Genomic DNA, 20,492 nt, shown 5'->3' on the forward strand with positions numbered 1-20,492 from the left:
ACAGACTTCAGAGGTCAAAATGGATTCAAATAGTCCAGGAGCATCAGTGATGCAGGGGTGCATCTCAGGCATCAGAGCAGCGAAGGGCCAGGATGTGGGGAGTGACTTGTCAGGGCAGAAGGCTGCATCCTGGGGCAGGGCCTAGTGTCTAGCACTGAAGAGGATGACTGAGACAGCAGGCAGTGGGGAGCCGCAGCTGGTGCTTGAGTGAGGTAAAGTCACAGTGATGGGGAAAGGTCAACAACGTGACCATCCTGATCTCTGGGCAGGGTCTGTCTGCCCAGGACGTGTGAGCCTCACAGAACCATGCCCCCCACCCCAGCCCAACCCTACTCCTTCACCTTGTCTGCCCTTCTCTGCAGCCCAGCCTTCACCTTCCCCCACCCCATCAACCCCGTGGCCTACCAGCAGATCCTGAGCCAGCAGAGGGGCCTGGGCTCAGCCTTCGGACACACGCCACCCCTGATCCAGCCCTCGCCCACCTTCCTGGCCCAGCAGCCAGTGGCCTTCACCTCCATCAATGCCACACCCACCCAGCTCAGTAGCAGCAGCAACTGTCTGAGTGACGCCAATCAGGTAGGTGGGTGCAGGGAGCAGGGGGCCCACCAGCTACTGCTATGAACCCAGGGAAGGCTGATCGTGGCCATCTCATGCCAAGAACTTGTGGAAGGACTCTGGACATAGGTCTGGCTGGCAGGATACCTCTGGGCAGAGACCACGTGATCAAATCGGCCATAGGCTGGATGCCCAGTCAGGAGGGCATCCACTTGACTTCACACTGCCCTGGGGCCTCACACTGCCCTCACTCCCTGTGGGCAAGTGCCCAGCCTCTGTTTTTTGGCCATCTGTCTAATAAGACTAATGAGCCTAGAGAAACTCTAGGATTCAGAGTCAGGCATCATACAGGGACTTCTTACATAGCATGTAACATGGATGAAACAGATGGAGGCATGGCTAATACCATGTAGCTTAGTTTTAGAGCATGATAGCCATCTTATTTGACTTTCCCAATGGTCCTTGGACAGGCCTGGGCCCACTCACACAGTACCTGGCACACACTTGGTGCCATAAGCATTTGATGAATGAATGAGGTCCTTTTTTGCAGATGAGGAAATGTAACTAGAGTCACTAAGACAGTGTGAGACAGTGAGGAGGGCACAGGCCTTGGAATCAGACAGTGCTTTGAACCCTGATTTGCCCGAAAGCTCTTTCAGCCTGAGCTGACGCCCCTGCAGAATAGGGCCTGCCATCTATATTAAGTCGTTGTACCTGGGTCCACCTGGATCCCGGTTAGCACCCATGATGACAGTTCTTGAGGTGAAGCACAGGCCACTCAGTTTAGGAGCAGCTCTTTTCAAGAAAGTTCTCCCTAGGGCTCCAGCCAGCCACCTGGCACCTCCCCCAGAGGGTGGCTGTCAGCTTCTGCCACATCCCCTGACACTTGAACTGTGGTGCTGGAGAAGACTCTTGAGAGTCCCCTGGGGAGCCAGGAGATCAAACCAGTAAATCCTAAAGGAAATCAACCCTGCATATTCATTGGAAGGACTAATGCTGAAGCTGAAGCTCCAATACTTTGGCCACCTGAAGTGAAGAGCTGACTCACTGGAAGACCCTAATGGCGGGAAAGATTGAAGGCAGGAGGATAAGGGAACGACAGGGGATGAGATCATTGGATGGCATCACCGACTCAATGGACATGAGTTTGAGCAAACTCCAGGAGATGGTATAAGACAGGGAGGCCTGGCGTGCTGCAGTCCATGGGGTCACAAAGAGTCAGACACAACTGAGCAACTGAACAACTGATACTGTAGCTCTAACCTGCTTGTCCCGAGGAACCACGCTCTTCTGTCCTATTCCCTGAGTGGCCAGGCCCTATTGTCCTCAGAGTTGCCCCTGACTCGGACGGCTGAGAAGTTGAGGCCACTGAGTCAGGGGTGGGGGTCGCCAGCATTTCGAAAAGAGAGGGTCTCCTGCTCCATCTGTGTGGGGTGGGGGCTACATAATGGGGAGGAGGGTGCTGATGGGCCAAGCTCTGGGCTCTCCTGGCTGTGCCTGGGCCTGAGGACTGAGCTGGGGTGGGGGTGGGAGTGTTTCTGAAACTGCAGTCACAAGTGTTGACATAGATGGTCTGTGTGCAGAAAGTCCCAGAGGCAAAGCCTCAGGAAAACTTGGGAGGTCCTGCCTGCATGTGATGGGTCCCTCTATGCTCCCTTCTTTCAGAACAAGCAGAGCAGCGAGTCGGCCGTGAGCAGCACCGTCAACCCCATCATCATTCACAAGCGCAGCAAGGTCAAAACTGAAGCCGACGGCCTGCGGCCAGCCTCCCCACTGACCCTAACACAGGTAACCTGCCAGCTGTCCTTGGGCCGGGGCCTGGCCTCGTCCCCTAGGGGCCGTGACTCACTGTTGGGAATGGGTGATGAACAGCTTGCATGAATGAATGAGTAAATGAATGACCCAGAGAGGGCACATTGTGAGTTCAAGGAGGGCTGGAGATGTGTCCCTGCTCCCTGCACCCCATGTGCTCATCAAGCACCCGCTGAACGAAAGAAGGAAGGGAGGCAAGGATGCTGGGTCTGCAGCACAAGCCCCAGGTAAACTGAGTCGCTTACAGCCCCTGAACGGCTCAGGCCTGTCCTCGCTCCCTCTCCTGGAAATCTGTCCCCCACTTTATCCCCTGGACAGTAGGAGTCACATCCGCCCAGAGGCTCCCCCACCCCCACCCCGCCAGCTTCTGGGTCACTTTGTCTCCTGCGCTGCATGGTCAGCTTTAGAAAGGTGATGCTTTAGGAACAGTGCCTGGTTTGGCTCTGCGCCACTGGGTTTGCACAGGGCCTGGTGTGCAGTAGCTGGGAGGTAAGGTTTTCTAAGGACTCAGTGCCAAGTTGAGGGAGTGAGTGTTCCAGTGTGCAGGAGGGGAGAGGGGACAGGTTCTGGTGGGAAGGAGAGGAACAGAGCCACCTGAGGCCCATAATGGGCCTCTGAGGTCCCTGGAGATCCTGCCACTTGTTCCAGCATCAGGCTGGCAGGCATGTAGCCCCAGCTCCTGGGAGGGTCAGTGTGCATACTGAGCTCCAGGGCCGCCTCTCATGGTACCTCCACCCATTACTGCAGAATCAGCAGCTTTGACACTGAGCATCCTGGGGGCCTCTGGTCCCCATCTCCCCTACCTCTGCCGGACCATCCTTTATCAAACCTGTAAGCCATCGGGCATGCTCCAGGCACTTAATTTTTATGAAATATTGGGTCCTGTTATTGTCAGGCAAACACAGGGGTTGGTGACAAATTTTTCTCCCTTCACTGACGCCAAAGCATCTCCGTGTGATGCATGGTCTCCACGCGGCCGGCCATCACTGGGGGCCGTTGAAATTGATGAGGACAGCACGCATCCAAGGGAGATAAATGCACTGGAGCTGCAGGGACAGGACTGCAGGGCATTGTGGGGGGCAGTTCAGGCAAGGGCGCTCAGCCCCGGGGAGCCTGCTGCCTTTCCTCACTCAACCTGGTGTCAGGGGATGGGGTGGGGGCTGGCACACAGAGCCCTCCCTCCTGCCCAGCTCGGCTCCCACCTCATGTCAGGAAAAGACAGGCGTTTTTCACCAGGAGGCTGTCACCATGTCACTCAGGGTCCTGATTCAGTGACCTGACTCCTTTGCTCCCTGACTCACTTGCAAGGTGGATGGGCTCTTTTGCTTGGCAGAACAGAACAAGTCCCTCCTGGGCTTCAGCCCTCAGACTCCTGGGCTAGGATGCCACCCCGCTGAATCTGGAGACCTGCCCCTCTTCTTCTCCGTCCTCCTCCGCTCAGGTCCACCTGGCAGCTTTTTCAGCCTTTTCTGAAATAAGCAGATCAGGCAGCTTGAGGAGTAATAAGGTTATCTCCAGTTTTTCTGGAAGTGCCGAGGCATTCAGAGGCCCCACCCATTGCTAGATGTTCGGGACAGCATGTTCCCGCCCCTCCTTTTAAGGTGGGCTGAGTGCTGCTGCCTGGGGACTTACTGAACAACATGTCATCATTTTCCAGAACGCAAACATTGATTGTAAGGTGCTCTGGGAAATGACACTTAGAACCTGCCTCTTGGAGGAGCCCGTGTAGCATTTTGGAAAGCCGGTCCTGGATGCGAGTCTGCAACAGCCATGGACGGGTCACAGGGCTGGTTTCTGCCCCAAGAAATGCACTCAGCTTCTGGAGGGAGGCTGAAGTGGGGGCTGCAGTCTCCGATTCATTGAGTCTCTAGAGCCTGTGGGGGCTGGGGTGCCTGGCTATGGGGAGAAGGTATCTGTCCCCCAACTCAGCCTGAGCTATGAATGCTTTCCCTGGAGGCTCTTTTGAAAGACAGAACATTCCCGCCATTTTGGAAATAGTTTGCAAGTGAAACAGGTCCCCTAACATCTGCCCCTTTGCCTGGCTTTGCCCTGAGCCTTCCCTGTAGGCCAACGGGTCCTGGGGAGGCCTCGGCCCGCTCTGGGGGTCCTCGCCAGGCCTGCCTCCCAACCTGGCCATCTGTGCCTCTCCCCAGGCCCTCTCCTGGAACCACTCAGATTGTCCCGGGCTCCCTGCTTTGAGGCTACCCGCCCCCACGAGCTCTGTTAGCATCAGCTGGGATGGGGGCGGCCCTGTGGGGTTTACTCTCAGTCTGTTGCTGCTTCTGGAGGAAAAGGCTTTGTCCTCTTTGAAAGGAGCTTTGATGCCTGTAATCAGTGGAAGGCGCACCTTAGGGGCCTTTCCTTCCCCCTGAAATGGGCACGTGTGGGCTCCAGCGTGGCCAGAGACATGAACCCAGACCTAGATAACCACAAATGTGTTCTGGAGGGAACGGTCAGCCTCCACTTGAATGTTAGGGTGCCTGGCTGTGGTAGCAGCATACAAACACCCACATTTTAGGCCTGTTGCAGGGAAGCCGATGCTGGGAGAGTACTCGGTGCCATGTATGACCTTGGGAGGAGGGGACAGTACAAGGATAAGGCCAGGCCAGCGTGTGTGGAGTTTCCTTTTGCCTCCAAACAAGAGCTGACCCTATTCATATACACGCTGTGAATACAAATGCCCCATCCCAGCCTGTGGGGCCCACCCCAGCTCTCCCCGGAGGAGACCACATCCGATAAGCAAAAGTCACTGCCCTCCTGTCTCCTGTTCTCATAGATATGTCCACCGGACCCAGGATGTGATGGGACACCTGGGTGATGACAAGCCAGCATATGTGCGTGCTTGTGGGTGCACGCGTGTGATGTGTATGTGAGCGCAGGTGTGCCTCCACCTAGACCAGCCCGTGGGTCCTTGGCACAGCCTTCACGGGGCTGACAGTGACCTTTCCCTGGGACCAGGTGGCTGTACAAGGTTCACGTGGGTATGCTCTGCCCCACTCCCCCAGGAGCAGCTGGCTGACCTCAAGGAGGACCTGGAGAGAGACGATTGTAAGCAGGAGGCTGAGGTGGTCATCTATGAGACCAACTGCCACTGGGAGGACTGCACCAAGGAGTACGACACCCAGGAGCAGCTGGTGCACGTAAGCCCCTGAGCACCACACCCGGCCACATGGAGCTTCCAGGTCCTCTGCTAGAGAGAAGGGACTCCCAGAGGTGCCTGCACCACCTCCTGGGCAAGTGGGAGGCATGATTACTTACCAAAGCCTTACTTATGTCTAAAGTGGGGCTTATAAATACATATGTCGTACAAGAGAGGAAGAAAAATAAGGAGAAAATTAGAAGGAAAAGGAGCAGTAAAATAAAGCCCAGAATAAAGTTAGTATTAAAAACCAAGTATTCTGAGCTAGAGGTCACATACACATCTCTCTATTTTTTCTTTAAGCTTCCTGGCAGTCAGTGCAAAGAGGGAAAGAAGATTAGTTAAGTCAGCCAGTGCCCACAAGATATAACAAACCTAACACTGAAGTCTGAAAGAAGTTTCTCCCATGGAGGAAGGAATTGGTCATTTCCTCTTGGAGACCATGCACTGATACTCAGTGTACATGGGTGCAGTTGAATGTATACACGCATATGAGGAGTGAGCTGCTTAAAAATGCCTAGTTACTGACAGATCAGGAGACCAGAGAAGATCATGAGAACTGGGTGTGCTCTTCAGGGTCTGCCTCTAAACTCCCTATAGCAGCGGCCACTGCGGGCTAACTTGAGCAGTACAAAAGGAAGGAACAGGGGCTTAAGGCAGGAGGTGCCTGGCTTCCTACCTGACCCCACCACAGCGAGCCAAGCAGTTCTGAACAAGTGGCTGCACCTCTGGGAGCCTCAGTTTTTCCCTCCTGTAAATAAAGGTGGAGCCCACCCTACAGAGGGCTGAAGGCTGACTATGACACCAGCATAAACACTTCGCAGAGAGCAGCCCTCCAAACACAGCAATTCTCTCCTAGTTCTTCCTCCCTGTTCCCCACACCAGCCGAGTGTTCTCCTCCTCTGCATCTAGAAAAGAACTTTAAGTCAAGAACAAGTCGCCCCCAGTCCCAACACACACACTTTTTAGTGAGTGAGTGCCTACAAAGATGAACCTACACCAAGCTGGCAGCTCAACGGCTGGGTAGATACACACCAACACACACACATACACAAACACACACACACACACAGTGGTCACACCTACAGGCTATCCCACATGAGTTACCTCCTCCCCAGGTCTGTAAAATCAACATTTAAGACACTACCCACTCCCCCTGCTTACTTTTGTCATGAGCTTGCACTCAAAGACTGTAGGGTTCTTTTGCCTTGGGGTTTTTCTCCCCAAATTCTTACCCAGGGAACTGGAGTTTCTTAGCAAATCCATTGCTGCCGATGTTGAACCTTTAAAGCAGGGTCTTATCTAATTCCTCAGGGACTCAAAGGTAACTTTTCAACCTGTGCCACCTCTTTGGGTTAAACAAGTCTTGAGGTGGAGTCCGGGCCATGGGAGCTGTGAGCTTTAAGCCGATAAGATGGAGCGGAGAAGGAGAAGATCTGAGGTGGGGAGAGGGCCCAGGCAGAGGGGTGGAGTGAAAGTGAAAGTTGCTCAGTCGCGTCCGACTCTGTGCGACCCAGTGGACTATACAGTCCATGGAATTCTCCAGGTCAGAGTACTGGAGTGGGTAGCCATTCCCTTCTCAGAGGGATCTTCCCAACCCAGGGATCGAACCCAGGTCTCCCGCATTGCAGGCAGATTCTTTACCATCTGAGCCACCAGGGAAGCCCAGAGGAGCAGAGGGGAGGATGTAAAACATGCTCTAGCAAGGACTGCTGCTGCTGCAAAATCGCTTCAGTCGTGTCCGACTCTGTGCGACCCCATAGACAGCAGCCCACCAGGCTCCACTGTCCCTGGGATTCTCCAGGCAAGAACACTGGAGTGGGCCGCCATTTTCTTTTCCAATGCGTGAAAGTGAAAAGTGAAAGTGAAGTCGCTCAGTCGTGTCCTACTCTTCGAGATCCCATGGACTGCAGCCTACCAGGCTCCTCTGTCCATGGGACTCTCCAGGCAAGAGTACTGGAGTGGGATGCCATCGCCTTCTCCAAAGAGCAGGGAGGGGATTCCTCATGGAAAGGTAGACAGTCCAGATGTGGGAAGCAGGGCTCCAGCTGCAGGCTCCTACCTGGGCCCAGGGCTGTCACTGGGGCTGTAGGTAACCACCTGCGTCTGGCCCTGGAAGAAACAGGGTCCCATGAGAGGGAGCAGCCTGCTCTGCCCAGCTCCATCTCTCTCTGTGCTCCCTGAGAAGATGGATGGCCCAGGCACGCACATAAGCTAGAGCCCCTAGTCAATTATTAACAATTTGTTGCTAAGTAAACCAATAAGAAAAAAATGAAAGGCATTGTCAGGAAGCATTTTGATCATTTGAAAAGCTTTCAGAATGGAAAGTGAGGCTAATATGGTAAGATTTCCCTGGAAGTTCAAAGCGCTGTAGATTTTGCTTATCTCAGTGTCGGCATTTGTATGCATAACAGTCTGGCCTGTCACCTGGGGCAGAAGGGCCCAGCGGTTTTCTGTCTCACAAGGAGAGAGGCTGCTGGTATCCAGATGCTCAGCTCTGGGCAGCCTTGTAGGTTGCAAAGATCTACAGCAGCGCTGTCCAAGAGAAAGACACTGCCAGCCCCAATGCCAGGCACACATGTAATCTTACATTAGCTAGGAGCACATTTAAAAAGAGGGAAAGGAGACAGGTAAAATCCATTGGAATCCTATAGTTTAACCCAATATATCTAAAATATTATCCTTTCTGTATGCAATCAATATAAAACAAAATTTTTGAGCTATTTCACATCCTTTTTTTTCATTCTCAGTCTGTAAAACAGGTATGTGGCTTACACTTCCAGCCCTCCCTGGTTGGGACCAACCACCTTTCAGAGGTTCAACAGCCACAAGTGAAAAATGGCTGAGACCTAGGCCAATGCATGTCCAGAGGTGGGGGGAGGAAGTGGAAGCTGGGAGTGGCAATGGGGACCAAGAGAACAAAGAGGATGGAGATGGAAGGGGCACCGTGCCCCCCTCCTAGCTCCTCAGGGACCCAGGCTACAGGTAGGACACAGATGGGGCCTCAAGAGCCTCCCTAGAGGACCAGTATTCTCTGTCATTCTACTGTGTGAGTGGCAAATGCCAGTTCCTATCCCCAGTTAAATAGGCAGCCTGAAAGATCAAGGCCATAAAGGTCCTGAGGCCCTACCCAAGTAGCCACGTGTCCCAAGCTCAGAAGTAGTAACAGCCCTGCTCCCACGAGGACGGCAGCCTTCAGTTAAATCATCAAAGCAAATAACTGGAAACCAAATGTATACTGAGAGCAGCTTGTTCTGTTGCCTGTATCAGAAAACCTCCATGGCCCATTGCTCCCCATCATCGGAGAAACTGCCAAGGGGGGGACACAGGTGATGGGCCCAGGGCGGTGCTGGATGGGGTAGGTCTGAGGCCTACTTGTCCAGAGAAGGCTGACTGGCCGTGCACTTCCCTGCCTTGCCCAAAATGGTCCCAGCTGCCCTGAGGGGCAGGGCCACCCCCCTCACCCACCAACCCGCACCCTGCCACTGCAGAATCAGCTGGATGTCTTGGGCTGCCCCGCCTTGCTTTCTGGGCATTTTATCCCTGGGGCAGCACTGCACAGTACCCAGTTCATGCTGTCACAGTCAGACTCTAGCTGTGTCCTAGGCAAGCCACTTTAACAGTCTGGGTTTTTGTGAAAAGAAGACAAAGCTAACATCCCATGGGTCACTATCAAAAAGAGAGAAGAGGATTCGTTTATGTTTCTGTTGTAATAAAAAGGTTAGCGAATTCCCTGACAGTCCAGTGGTTAGGACTTGGCAGTTTCACCGCCAGTATCCTGGGTTCAATCCCTGATCAGGGAACTGAGACCCCACAAGCTATGGGGCCTTAAAGAAAAATTGTTATTTAAAACTTTCTGGAGCCATAGGGGCAATCTTGGGAGAGGCTGCTCATGTACCCACTGTGAGCAGGTCTGCCTCAATGCAGCTAATAAATGCCTACTGTTAGCAGCCTGGAAGCTTCATCATAACCACAAGTTTTCCATAGACTAGAGCCCAGCCCAGACTGGGATGAGCGGGGCTGGCTCTGACCGTCATGGATGGTCATTTTAAAGACTAATTAGAAAAAGCAGCTGAGATAACTCAGGAGGAGGCGTGGCTGGCGTGTGGATGCTGGTCCGTGTGGTGGGTGGTCTGCACAGACCAGGTGTAGTCTGGAGGGGCAGGCGGCTGGGCTCATCCCTCTCTGTGGGCTTGTTCCTGGCAGCACATCAACAACGAGCACATCCACGGGGAGAAGAAGGAGTTCGTATGCCGCTGGCAGGCCTGCACGCGCGAGCAGAAGCCCTTCAAGGCACAGTACATGCTTGTGGTGCACATGCGCAGGCACACAGGCGAGAAGCCCCACAAGTGCACGGTGAGTGGCCGTGGGCTGGCCCATTGGCCAGGTTATGTGGGTCATGTCGGACATGGCTGACCACGGAAAGACCCGGTGGCACAGCTTTGGGACAGTGGGACAAGACTTGTCAGCAGGACATCCTGTCTGGGGTCCTAGGGGCCCCTTGTTCTGTCTGCTGCCCCATTCGTTTGCTTACTCTTCCTGAGGGGTGTGTACATCTGGGTACCTGCGGTGGAGGTGTGCTGGTGTCTCTGTGGTTGTGTCTGTGTGACCAGGAGCACCAAAGCTATGCCCCACTCAGCTGGGTGGCCCTGAGCAGAGGGCTGGCTCGGTAGCTCCCTGCAGACTGCTCTCTGCACAGAGAAGAGTTTCACTGGAGAGTCACAGATGGAGTGATGATGGCTTAAAAGTCACTTTGGTGGACTTTAAAAAAAAACAAACGTGAACACAATTATAAGACCTTTTGGGCAGTCTCCCTTATGGAGTCAACAGGGGTTGTGACTATCTGGTGAGACCTTTATTTAACACACAGGAATTTCTCCCTTTCAAAGGAGCAGGCCATTTGTGTATCTTCTTTGGAGAAGACTCTATTTTAATATTTTGTCTATTTAAATTATTTGTCTTTTTGTTGTTGAATTGTAGTAGTTTTACTAGACTCTAATCGGAAATATTGGAGAAGGCAATGGCACCCCACTCCAGTACTCTTGCCTGGAAAATCCCATGGACGGAGGAGTCTGGTAGGCTGCAGTCCATGGGGTCGCTAAGAGTCGGACACGACTGAGCGACTTCACTTTCACTTTTCACTTTCATGCATTGGAGAAGGAAATGGCAACCCACTCCAGTGTTCTTGCCTGGAGAATCCCAGGGACAGTGGAGCCTGATGGGCTGCCGTCTATGGGGTCGCACAGAGTTGGACACGACTGAAGCGACTTAGCAGCAGCAGCAATCGGATATATAATTTACAAGTATTTTCTCCTATTCTATAGGTTTTCTTTTTATTTTCTTCATAGTTTCCTTTGAAGGATAAAAGTTTTTGATGTTCAGAGAGTTTGTTTTATTGATATTGCTTGTGCTTTTGGTACTGCCAGATGCAGGGTCACAAAGATTTATCCCTGTTTTCTACTGGGAGTTTTATGGTTTATAGGTATGTAATTTTATTTATATGAACATATAAATATATACATATATATTTTTTTAGTAGTGTAGCTCTTCCATTTAGGTCTTTAATCCATATTCATTTAACTTGTATACGGTGTGAGGTAAGGATCCAGCTTCATTCTTTTGCGTGTTGTTACACAGTTGTCCCACTCCATTTGTTGAAGAGACTGCTGTTTCCCCATCAAAGGTCTTGGATCCTTTTTGAAACCCAATTGACCCTAAATGTGTGAGTTTCTTTCTAAATTATCAGTTCTCTTCCATTGATGGCTACATCTGTCCTTATGCCAGTACCACACATGGTCTTTTTTAATTGAAGAACGGTTGATTTACAGTGTTATGTGAATTTCTGCTGTGTAGCAAAGTGACTCAGTTATACACACACACATATATATATATATATATTCTTTTTTATATTCTTTTCCATTATGATTTATCTTAGGAGATCAGATATAGTTCCCTGTGCTATACAGTTGCTTGATTACCATAGTTTTGTTGTAAGTTTTGAAATTGAGAAGTGTCAGTCTTCCAAATTTGTCCTCCTTTTGCAAGATTATTTTTGCTTTTCTGAGTCCTTTGCAGAAGTTATTTTCTTAAGATCCTGAGTGGTAGCAAACCATAGCCCTCTGATATGAGCTGTGAGCTGCAGAAACAGAAGGTATTGGAGCCAAGTGTGCTGAGTCCAACCGGTCAGGAATAAAGGGGAGGATGTGAAGAATGAAACAGTTCCTGCTGGGGGTTATGTGTCATTCTGGGGGCAATTTTCACAGCTACACTGGATGCAATTGCAGTATCTTTGGAATGGGTAACCCTTGCAATGATCCTTCCCTCCCTCCCTTCCTGCCCCTCTCTCTGGCTCCCTCTTCCTTTCCTAAAATGTTTCTTGAGTGCCAAAAATGTTTCTCTTTGCCAGGCACTAATTCCTAGGAACACAGAAATGAATAGGACCCAGAAAGTATCTGCTCTCAGGGAGCTTGTATCCCTGTGGGAAGGCCAGATAACAAAATGATTAAGATAATTATAAACTGCATTAGGGAGTATAAAGAAAAAAGGGTGTTATTATAATTAAGAAAATCAAAGAATTTCTCTAGGAGGAGATGTCCCCAAAGACTGAGAGGGAGTGGACTGGGCCAAGGCCAGGGTGGGTGCAGACAGGAAAAAGCTTCCAGCCAGGGAGGATGGTGTGTGCAAGGTCCCTCACGCAGGAGAACTTAGTGGGGTCAAGGACTAAAAAGGAGAGAGACATGGCCTGAGCCAAGGTCAAGGTGGCCTGCTCCCTCTGCAATGTGGGGGACACTGGATTTTATTCTTGGCACATTTTAATGCATAAAAAAGTTCTAATCAGGGAGGGGCATCAGGAAACCGTTGAGAATAATATTTATCGAGTTTTTAATCATATGGGAAGAATCTCATAATGTGCTGTCGATTTTAACAAGCAGAATAAGCGACTGAATGCTCGAGATGTTCCAGTTCAGGTTTTTAAAATGTGAGGGGATGACCTGCAGGGCCCCAGAATGAGACTTGCCTGGAGGTCAGCAGTGCCTGTCCTGGGCCATAGAAGGTTTCATTTTCCTCCCTGCACTTTGCAGTCTTTTCCAAGTTTTCGAGATGCGTCATTTACATGATCAGGAGGGAAGGGAGATGTTTAGATCTGCGCTTCTGGCTGCACCTGTAGGGTGGAGTGAACCACGGGGCTGGGGAGGCAGCAGTAGGCCAGTCGCAGGTTGGGCTCTCTGCACTGTATCTGGGACTCACTGTGTCTGCCCTCACTGACCGAACCCTTCTCTTCCCAGTTCGAGGGCTGCTCAAAGGCCTATTCCCGCCTGGAGAACCTGAAGACTCACCTACGCTCCCACACCGGGGAGAAGCCGTATGTGTGTGAGCACGAGGGCTGCAACAAAGCCTTCTCCAATGCCTCAGACCGCGCCAAGCACCAGAACCGCACCCACTCCAATGAGGTACCCGCCTGGGGGCCCCGGCATGGCTCACCCTCACCCCATGGCTTCTTGACACCTATAGGCCATTTGGCAGCCGGGTGTCACTCCCTGCCACCCCCGCTGTTGGAGCTCAGCACACAGCCGCACCCTCTGTGCCCAAAGTCCGACAGCAGCTGGTGACCACTCCAGCTACTGGCGCTGCCTGGCCTGCCATGGCTGTCAGCCTGCCCTCAGTGGGGCACAGAGGAGGCTCCGTCTCCCCAGGTGGCCAGAGCCCCGGGCAGAGCTGAGGGGGCCCGTGGTGTGGGCTGTGCCTGCCTCCCAGACCCTCCTAGGGCCAACCACCGTCACTCAGGTAGACTCAGGAAAGGATGTCTCTAAAAGTTTAGGGACATTTTGGACCCCAGAGAGACTTGCTTTGATAAGAAGTCAGAGGAATTCCCAAAAGTATCAACTCAGCGTGTCTAAGACAAGAGATAGCCTTGGAAAGGTGTGTGTGTTTGCAAGTATGTATGCGCCTGTGTGGATGTGGTTGTATGTATTATGTGGGGAGGAGGTATGGATATGTATTTGTAAGTATGTGTACACATGTGGGTGTTTATATACATGTTCAAGTGTGTGTGTTTAGGTGGATGTGTGTACATACATGTGTGTACATGTCTGTGTGTATACATGTAGACAAAAGTCTATTTATATGTGGATGTCGTGCGTGTGTGTGTGTATGAGCTCAGGACTAAGCGTCAGAAACCGTAGGTTTTCATCCTGCTTCTGGGTGACTTGGAGCCAGTGTCTTTGCCTCTCTGAACCTGTCTTTCCTCATGAGAGAGAGCAGGGTGTTCAATGTTGTCTCACAGACATACAAGGAGGTAATACACTCACTGATACTAAAAACCCCAACATGCTGATCGCTGTGCTGATCACACCAGGCACTGTGTGTCCCGTCCCTCCACAGGCTCTGATCCGTGTCTCCGGTTTAGGGGGTTGGGGTTGAGGGTCTCGTTAACCACATGCTTACCTGCAAGAAAAGGTGGCAGGCGAGGTCGGTGGGCGGGGCTCCATCCAGGGGTCCAGCCCCTCTCAACAAGGGTGCGGCCGTGCTCCCCTGCGGAGTCTGCCTTCCCGCCCCACGCGTGACGCCTCTTCTCTTCCCAGAAACCCTACATTTGCAAGATTCCAGGCTGCACCAAGCGGTACACGGACCCCAGCTCGCTCCGGAAGCACGTGAAGACAGTCCACGGCCCAGACGCTCACGTCACCAAGAAGCCCCGCAACGATGTGCACCTCCGTGCCCCCCTGCTCCGGGAGAATGGGGACAGCGAGGCCAGCGCCGAGCCCGGCCGGGGCTCCGAGGACAACGCCGAGGCCAGCGGCACTAGCCAGGCCGTGGAGGACGGCCTGCACGTCAAGGCCATCAAGACGGAGCGCTCTGGGGTAAGCCAACTGGGCAGCCGGGGACCCGTCCACGCCCCGCCCCCAGGAGGCCACGCCCAGCGGCAGGAGAGCAATGCCATCTGCCGGGGGGCACCGTCTCCAGGAGCCGCAGGAAGTCCCTCCTCTCTACAGCTCAGTATCCCTCCCTTCACCACCTCTGGCCCCACCGAACCTGTCAGCCCAGTGGGTCCCATTCTGCTGGGCCGACCGTGGGGAACAGGATGTCTGCCCCGACTCGGCCAGTCTGCAGGTTGCCGGTGGTTTCCGGTTGCTGCCTTTCCCACCGGCCCCCAGGCGCCGCAGCTGCCCCCCACCCTCTGTCCTGTCTCTGCGTCCTTGCCCTTCTGGCCTGCACCCCTTTTGTTCTAACCATCTGTTCTTTGTCTCCACCTCTTTCTCATGACTGTACCTCCCCTAAGGATAGACGGTACTGAGGTGAGCAGAGGAGCTGGGTGGGGCTGGGGGAGGGCTGGCATGAGTAAGGGCGGCTGGGGTGCTTGTCCAGGCTCCTCAAGGGCCTGGGAAGGCAGGTTTTGTTAGGTCGACAGCAGGTGCTGCACGTGGGGCCATAGGAACAGGTTATAGCTGCAGCAGGGGGCAAGTGTGCAGTCACAGGAGGAAGGCATAGGATCCAAGCCTGCATGAAGATCAAGGCAGAGTGGAGGTCCAAATCCAGGCTGCAGAGGAGGGAAGGACAGACCTCCAGAAGGTCTTGAGTCCTGAGGTGAGGAAGGTGGGCAGTGCCATGGGCAAGTAAGAGCACTGCAGCTTCCCTGGAAAGGCCTGGAATGTGGGACCTTCAGGCCAGGGGTGAGCCAGAGATGCTTCATTCCAGGTGAGCCTTATTTGGGCTCAGATCCCAGGTCACGGTGAAGGTTGCCCACATTCTGTGAAGTTCTGCACCGTACATGTGTGCCATGAACTCTCATCCCACTTTGCCTTGACTCAGAGGGAGTGCTGGTTTGGGGAGGGTGAGGGCAAGGGCTGCATCCAGCAGCTACAACCTCTGCAGTCAAACCCTTTCTAACAACCCATCTCCAGCCTTTTGGGCAGGCAGCAGGTCAGCAGGCCTTCACTCTTCCTTGCTTCCTCGAGCAGCTCATCACTGCTGGCAGGATGCTTAAGTCTCCTCTTTTTGCATTAATTTCACATGGCTGCAGCAGCCTCTGTGGGGCTCAGCTGCCAAGTGTTCACACACTGAAAGCTCCTCAAGCAGAGCTCCAGCCCAGACATTGGCTAGAAGAGCTTAGGAGCACAGCAGGGAGGCTGTGTGTGGGGAGAGGGGCTGTTAATGGGTGCCTGATGATTACCTGGTGCCTTCTACTTGCTGGGTTGTCTCCATCTATCTATTGACTCTCTCCAGGGGGCAGCTCAGGTCCAGCTTATAGTTGGGGAAGCCGAGGTTCAGAGAAGTAATGCTTTGAAAGCTCCTTCATGCAGCGGCTTCCTTCTCGCCCCCCGCCTCCACCTCCTCAGGTGTGCAAGAGTGCTGTGTTGGGTGGCAGAGCCCATGGCTTCTCGCACCCTCTGAGTCTGTGCCTTCTTATCATGCCCCCTGCAGCTGTGTCAGTCCAGCCCCGGAGCCCAGTCTTCCTGCAGCAGCGAGCCCTCTCCCCTGGGCAGTGCCCCCAACAATGACAGCGGCGTGGAGATGCCGGGGACAGGGCCCGGGAGCCTGGCAGACCTGACAGCTCTGGAGGACCCGCCGCCAGGGGCTGACACCTCCGCCCTGGCTGCCCCCTCTGCTGGTGGCCTACAGCTGCGCAAACACATGACCGCTATGCACCGGTTCGAGCAGCTCAAGAAGGAGAAACTCAAGTCACTGAAGGATTCCTGCTCATGGGCCGGGCCAGCTCCTCACACCCGGACCTCCAAGCTGCCTCCCCTCCCGGGAAGTGGTAAGTGGAGGCCCCAGATGTGCTGGTGGGGTGGGAGGGAACCAAGGGCAGCACAGTGTGATTCACACCCACCAAACACGATGTGCTTTGGAGAAGATAGATCTTATGAGCCCATTCCACAATTTTGGAAATTGAGGTTCAGAGAGGTGAAAGTGCTTTGCCTAGATTAGTGACAGAGCTGAGACTTAGCCCAGGCATGAGTGACTTCAAAGCCCATGCTCTTCCAACTACACCATGCTGCATCCCCATAACTCCTCAAAACAGGCTAACTCAGCTTCCATCATCCTGTTCCTCATGATCCATTCACTTGTCTATCAGGCACCTGCCATAGATACCATAGCAAAGACCCTCGGCAGGACAGTGAGATATTCCAGTCCCTGTGGTGAAAGGCCATGCCACCAGATGCAGGATGAGCCAAGTAGCACCAAGGACAGAGCTCAGGGTAGTGAGAGAAAGCAGGGCAGCTGGGGAAGAGCTGGGAGGACTTGCTGGAGGAGGCAGCCCTGTCCTCAGCCTCAGGAAGTGTTAACCAGGCTTTGAGATGGAAGATGTCCTCGCTGAGCATTTCCTGAGTGTCGACTCTGCCGAGCAGTGTGCTGGGCACAGACACCCTGGGGCGCTGAGCCTCTAGGCTGCCCCCCAGGGACTGATGGCCCATGTGGTAGGACTGGGTTATAGAGGGGTGACACTGAGAGGCTCTTCCTTGAAGGGAGGATTGTTGCCCCAGCTGTTGGAGGAACTGCCAGCAGATGGCCTTCAATTCCCAGCCTCCTCCAGTGATTGCCTGGGGTGTGACAGCTGCCTCACCCAAGGTCACCCCTTCCCAGAGTGGCCCACATCCAGGAGCAGATCAGGGATGTAGAGGCTGCCTAAGGCCCAGAGCTCTCCATGAGATGAGCCACAGCTGTCAGGGGTCCAGTGTTGCAGCTGTCTTCTCCCGGCCCACTCTGCAGCCTCTCTGCCCTCCCATGCCCCTGGGTCCCAGGACACTCTATAAACAGCCTTCTGGGTAAACACAGCCCCAGGGGAGCCCAGCTGGCAACACATCCATGGATGAAGAGGGTGCAGGGAGGCTGTGTCCAGGGCCCTTCTGGGCTCTTTTCAGTAACCCAGTGTTCCCCAGCGACACAAGCCATCCCCAGCTAGAGACTGAGAATGGGGTAGAATGAGAGCACAGGGCTTGCTGGGCAGCAGTAGACTGGGATCAAGCCGCCTAACTTCTGCCTGTGCCCTGGCAGTAAGTGCCACCATTTGCTCCCAATTGTCTCTTTCTTCCTTTCGTTGAGAAATCATTGACTGGGTGCCAGACCCTATTCCAGGGCTCTAGGCCCGGCAGGCTCAGCACCCTCTAGGCACTGAAAGCATCGCCTTTTGTCCCCCATTCCCAACGCTGATCCCTCTCCTCTCCCACAGGCTCCGTGCTGGAAAACTTCAGCGGCAGCGGGGGCGGCGGGCCCGCGGGGCTGCTGCCCAGCCCGCGGCTGTCTGAGCTGCTCCCGGGCGAGGTGACGGTGCTGAGCCACCTGCAGGAGCGCCGGGACAGCTCCACCAGCACAGTCAGCTCCGCCTACACCGTGAGCCGCCGCTCCTCCGGCATCTCCCCCTACTTCTCTAGTCGCCGCTCCAGCGAGGCGTCGCCGCTGGGCGCCGGCCGCGCGCACCCTGCCAGCTCTGCTGATTCCTACGACCCCATCTCCACCGACGCATCGCGGCGCTCGAGTGAGGCCAGTCAGTGCGGCGGCGGCCCGGGGCTTCTCCAGCTCACGCCCGCCCAGCAGTACAGCCTGCGGGCCAAGTACGCAGCAGCCACAGGTGGACCTCCCCCGACCCCGCTGCCGGGCTTGGAGCGCACGAGCCTGCGGACCCGGCTGGCGCTGCTGGATGCTTCCGAGCGCGTGCTGCCCGCTGCCTACCTGCGCCCGATCGGGCCGCGGCGGGGCAGCGACGGGCCACACTACGGGCCCACGGGGCCGTTGCCCGCTTTCCCCCACGAGGCACCAGGCAGCGGGGCGCGGCGGGCCAGCGATCCCGGGAGGCGGCCTGATGCCCTGGTGGCGCCGCGGGTGCAGCGCTTCCACAGCGCCCTCGACGTGACCCCAGGCACGCTACCGCCACCCTGCGGCCAGGGCCGAGGCCTCCGCCTGCAAAGCCATGCGAGCGCTGAAGGCAGCCTGGCCCGTAGCGGCTACTCGCCCCGGCCGCCCAGCATCAGCGAGAACGTGGTGATGGAAGCTTTGGCCGCGGGGGCAGACGGCACAGGCCCAGAGGTCAGCCTCGGACTGCCAGAGGACGACCTTGTGCTCCCCGATGACGTGGTGCAGTACATCAAGGCTCGTACCAGTGGCACCCTGGAGGAGAGTACCCCACCGGTGTACCTCCCGGAAAGCACCTGCTTCTCTGAGAACCCTAAACTGCCCAGCCCCGGGCTGCACGGCCACCGCACCATAGCAGCTGCAGACTCGAACGTGGGCCCCTCCGCCCCGGTGCTGGGAGGCTGCCCACTGGGCTACGGGGCCCCCTCCAGCCTGAACAAGAACAGCATGCCTGTGCAGTGGAACGAAGTGAGCTCAGGCACTGTGGATGCACTGGCCAGCCAGGTGAAGCCCCTGCCCTTCCCACAGGGCAACCTAGCTGTGGTACCGCAGAAGCCAGCCTTCGGCCAGTACCCAGGATACAATCCGCAGGGCCTGCAGTCGAGCCCCGGGGGCCTAGACAACTCACAGCCGCACCTACAGCCCTACAGTGGAGCCTCGTCCACACCCAGGGCAAATTATACACAGCAGCTGCGGCAGCCAGGGGCTGGCAGCCAGTGTCCCAACGTGACTGCTGCAGTGAACCCCCACCCCGGCTACAGCCAAGCCCACCCCCAGCTGAGCACCGTGGGTGGGACCCTGAACCAGTTCCCCTCCTCTTGCAGCAACATGTCAACCAAGCCAGGCCACCTGGGGCTCCCTCAGCAAATGGAAGTTGCTCCTGACCCCACCATGATGGGCAACAGCCACAGGGAGCTCAGCATGCCCAATTCCAGCCTGGCTGGGATGCCACCACCTCACCCAGCCCAGAACTACCCACAGCAGAGTCATCACCTTGTGACCACCATGAGCCAGGAGGGCTACCACCAAGGCCCCAACCTGGTGCCTTCCCACCAACCTAGTTTCATGGAGCCCCAGCAGGGCACGATGGGGACAGCCGGATCTAGCTTTGGCCTAATGCAACCCCGGCCACCCCCAGAGCCTGGCCCTGCTGCCCGCCACCGTGGGGTACGTGCTGGGCAGCAGCTGGCCTATGCCAGGGCAACTGGCCATGCCATGGCTGCTATGTCAGCCAACCAGGAGATGGCAGAGTCTATACCCAAGGGAACAACGGGCAGCATGTTGTCCCTACCCCCCCAGCCACCCCCGCAGGACACAGGCGGGACCCAGGACCACAGCATGCTCTACTACTACGGCCAGATCCACATGTACGAGCAGAACGGAGGCCCTGAGAACCAGGCCGGCTGCCAAGCCCTGCGACCCCAGCCAACACAGCCCCAGGCCTTGCCCTCGCCAGGGGTCAACCAGGTGTCCAGCACTGTGGACTCCCAGCTACTTGAGGCACCCCAGATTGATTTTGATGCCATCATGGATGACAGCGATCACTCCAGCTTGCTTTCTGGCGCCCTGAGCCCCAGCCTCCTCCATGGCCTCTCCCAGAGCTCCTCCCGCCTCACCACCCCACGCGGCTCCCTGACTCTGCCCTCCATCCCTGCCGGTATCAGCAACATGGCCGTGGGGGACATGAGCTCCATGCTCACCAGCCTGGCCGAGGAGAGCAAGTTCTTGAACATGATGACCTAAGGCCCCGGCCCCTGGCACTGAGCAGACTTGGAGGGACCATCGCTTCCCAGGGCACGGTGCTTTTGTGTTTTACCTTTTTCCCCAAAAAGTATTAAATAGGTCTGAGGGAGTTTGGCCAGTGGCCGGTTCAGCCACAGATGCTTTAAGGGCAGGTTTATGTGCATCCCGTCTGGTCTTCCTTCAGATAGTCTTTTGGAACTCTCAAAAGTCTCCACGGAAAAGGCAAGGCCGGGATACAGAACTCGTTTACACAGTGCTTCACAGCCTCTGGTGTTTATGGGACTGTTCTGGCTTTGTCACCTCTGTCATTTGGCTAACGAGGGATAACATTGGCCCAGGGCATTCCAAGCACACATGGAAAGAGGTGAGAGGAACCACATTTGGGTTTGGA

General features: G+C 55.0%; 1 protein-coding gene across 2 annotated transcripts in view; it reads left to right on the forward strand.

Annotated features, from left to right (window-relative positions):
• Positions 1–20,101, forward strand: part of GLI2 (GLI family zinc finger 2) — a 190,790-nt gene extending 170,689 nt beyond the window's left edge. Inside the window, exons 6-13 of one of the 2 annotated variants that reach the window (XM_068969042.1) lie at positions 363–576; positions 2,221–2,395; positions 5,326–5,507; positions 9,713–9,862; positions 12,793–12,957; positions 14,089–14,367; positions 15,929–16,265; positions 17,679–20,101. In XM_068969042.1, the coding sequence (XP_068825143.1) occupies positions 363–576; positions 2,221–2,395; positions 5,326–5,507; positions 9,713–9,862; positions 12,793–12,957; positions 14,089–14,367; positions 15,929–16,265; positions 17,679–20,101 (3,925 nt within the window). The remainder of the gene's footprint in view (positions 1–362; positions 577–2,220; positions 2,396–5,325; positions 5,508–9,712; positions 9,863–12,792; positions 12,958–14,088; positions 14,368–15,928; positions 16,266–17,678) is intronic. The other variant, XM_068969043.1, reaches the window with a different exon arrangement.
• The last annotated feature ends 391 nt before the right edge of the window (positions 20,102–20,492 follow it).

The sequence above is a fragment of the Capricornis sumatraensis genome, chromosome 3 (assembly GCF_032405125.1).
Source record: "Capricornis sumatraensis isolate serow.1 chromosome 3, serow.2, whole genome shotgun sequence".
NCBI classification, from domain to species: Eukaryota; Metazoa; Chordata; class Mammalia; order Artiodactyla; family Bovidae; genus Capricornis; species Capricornis sumatraensis.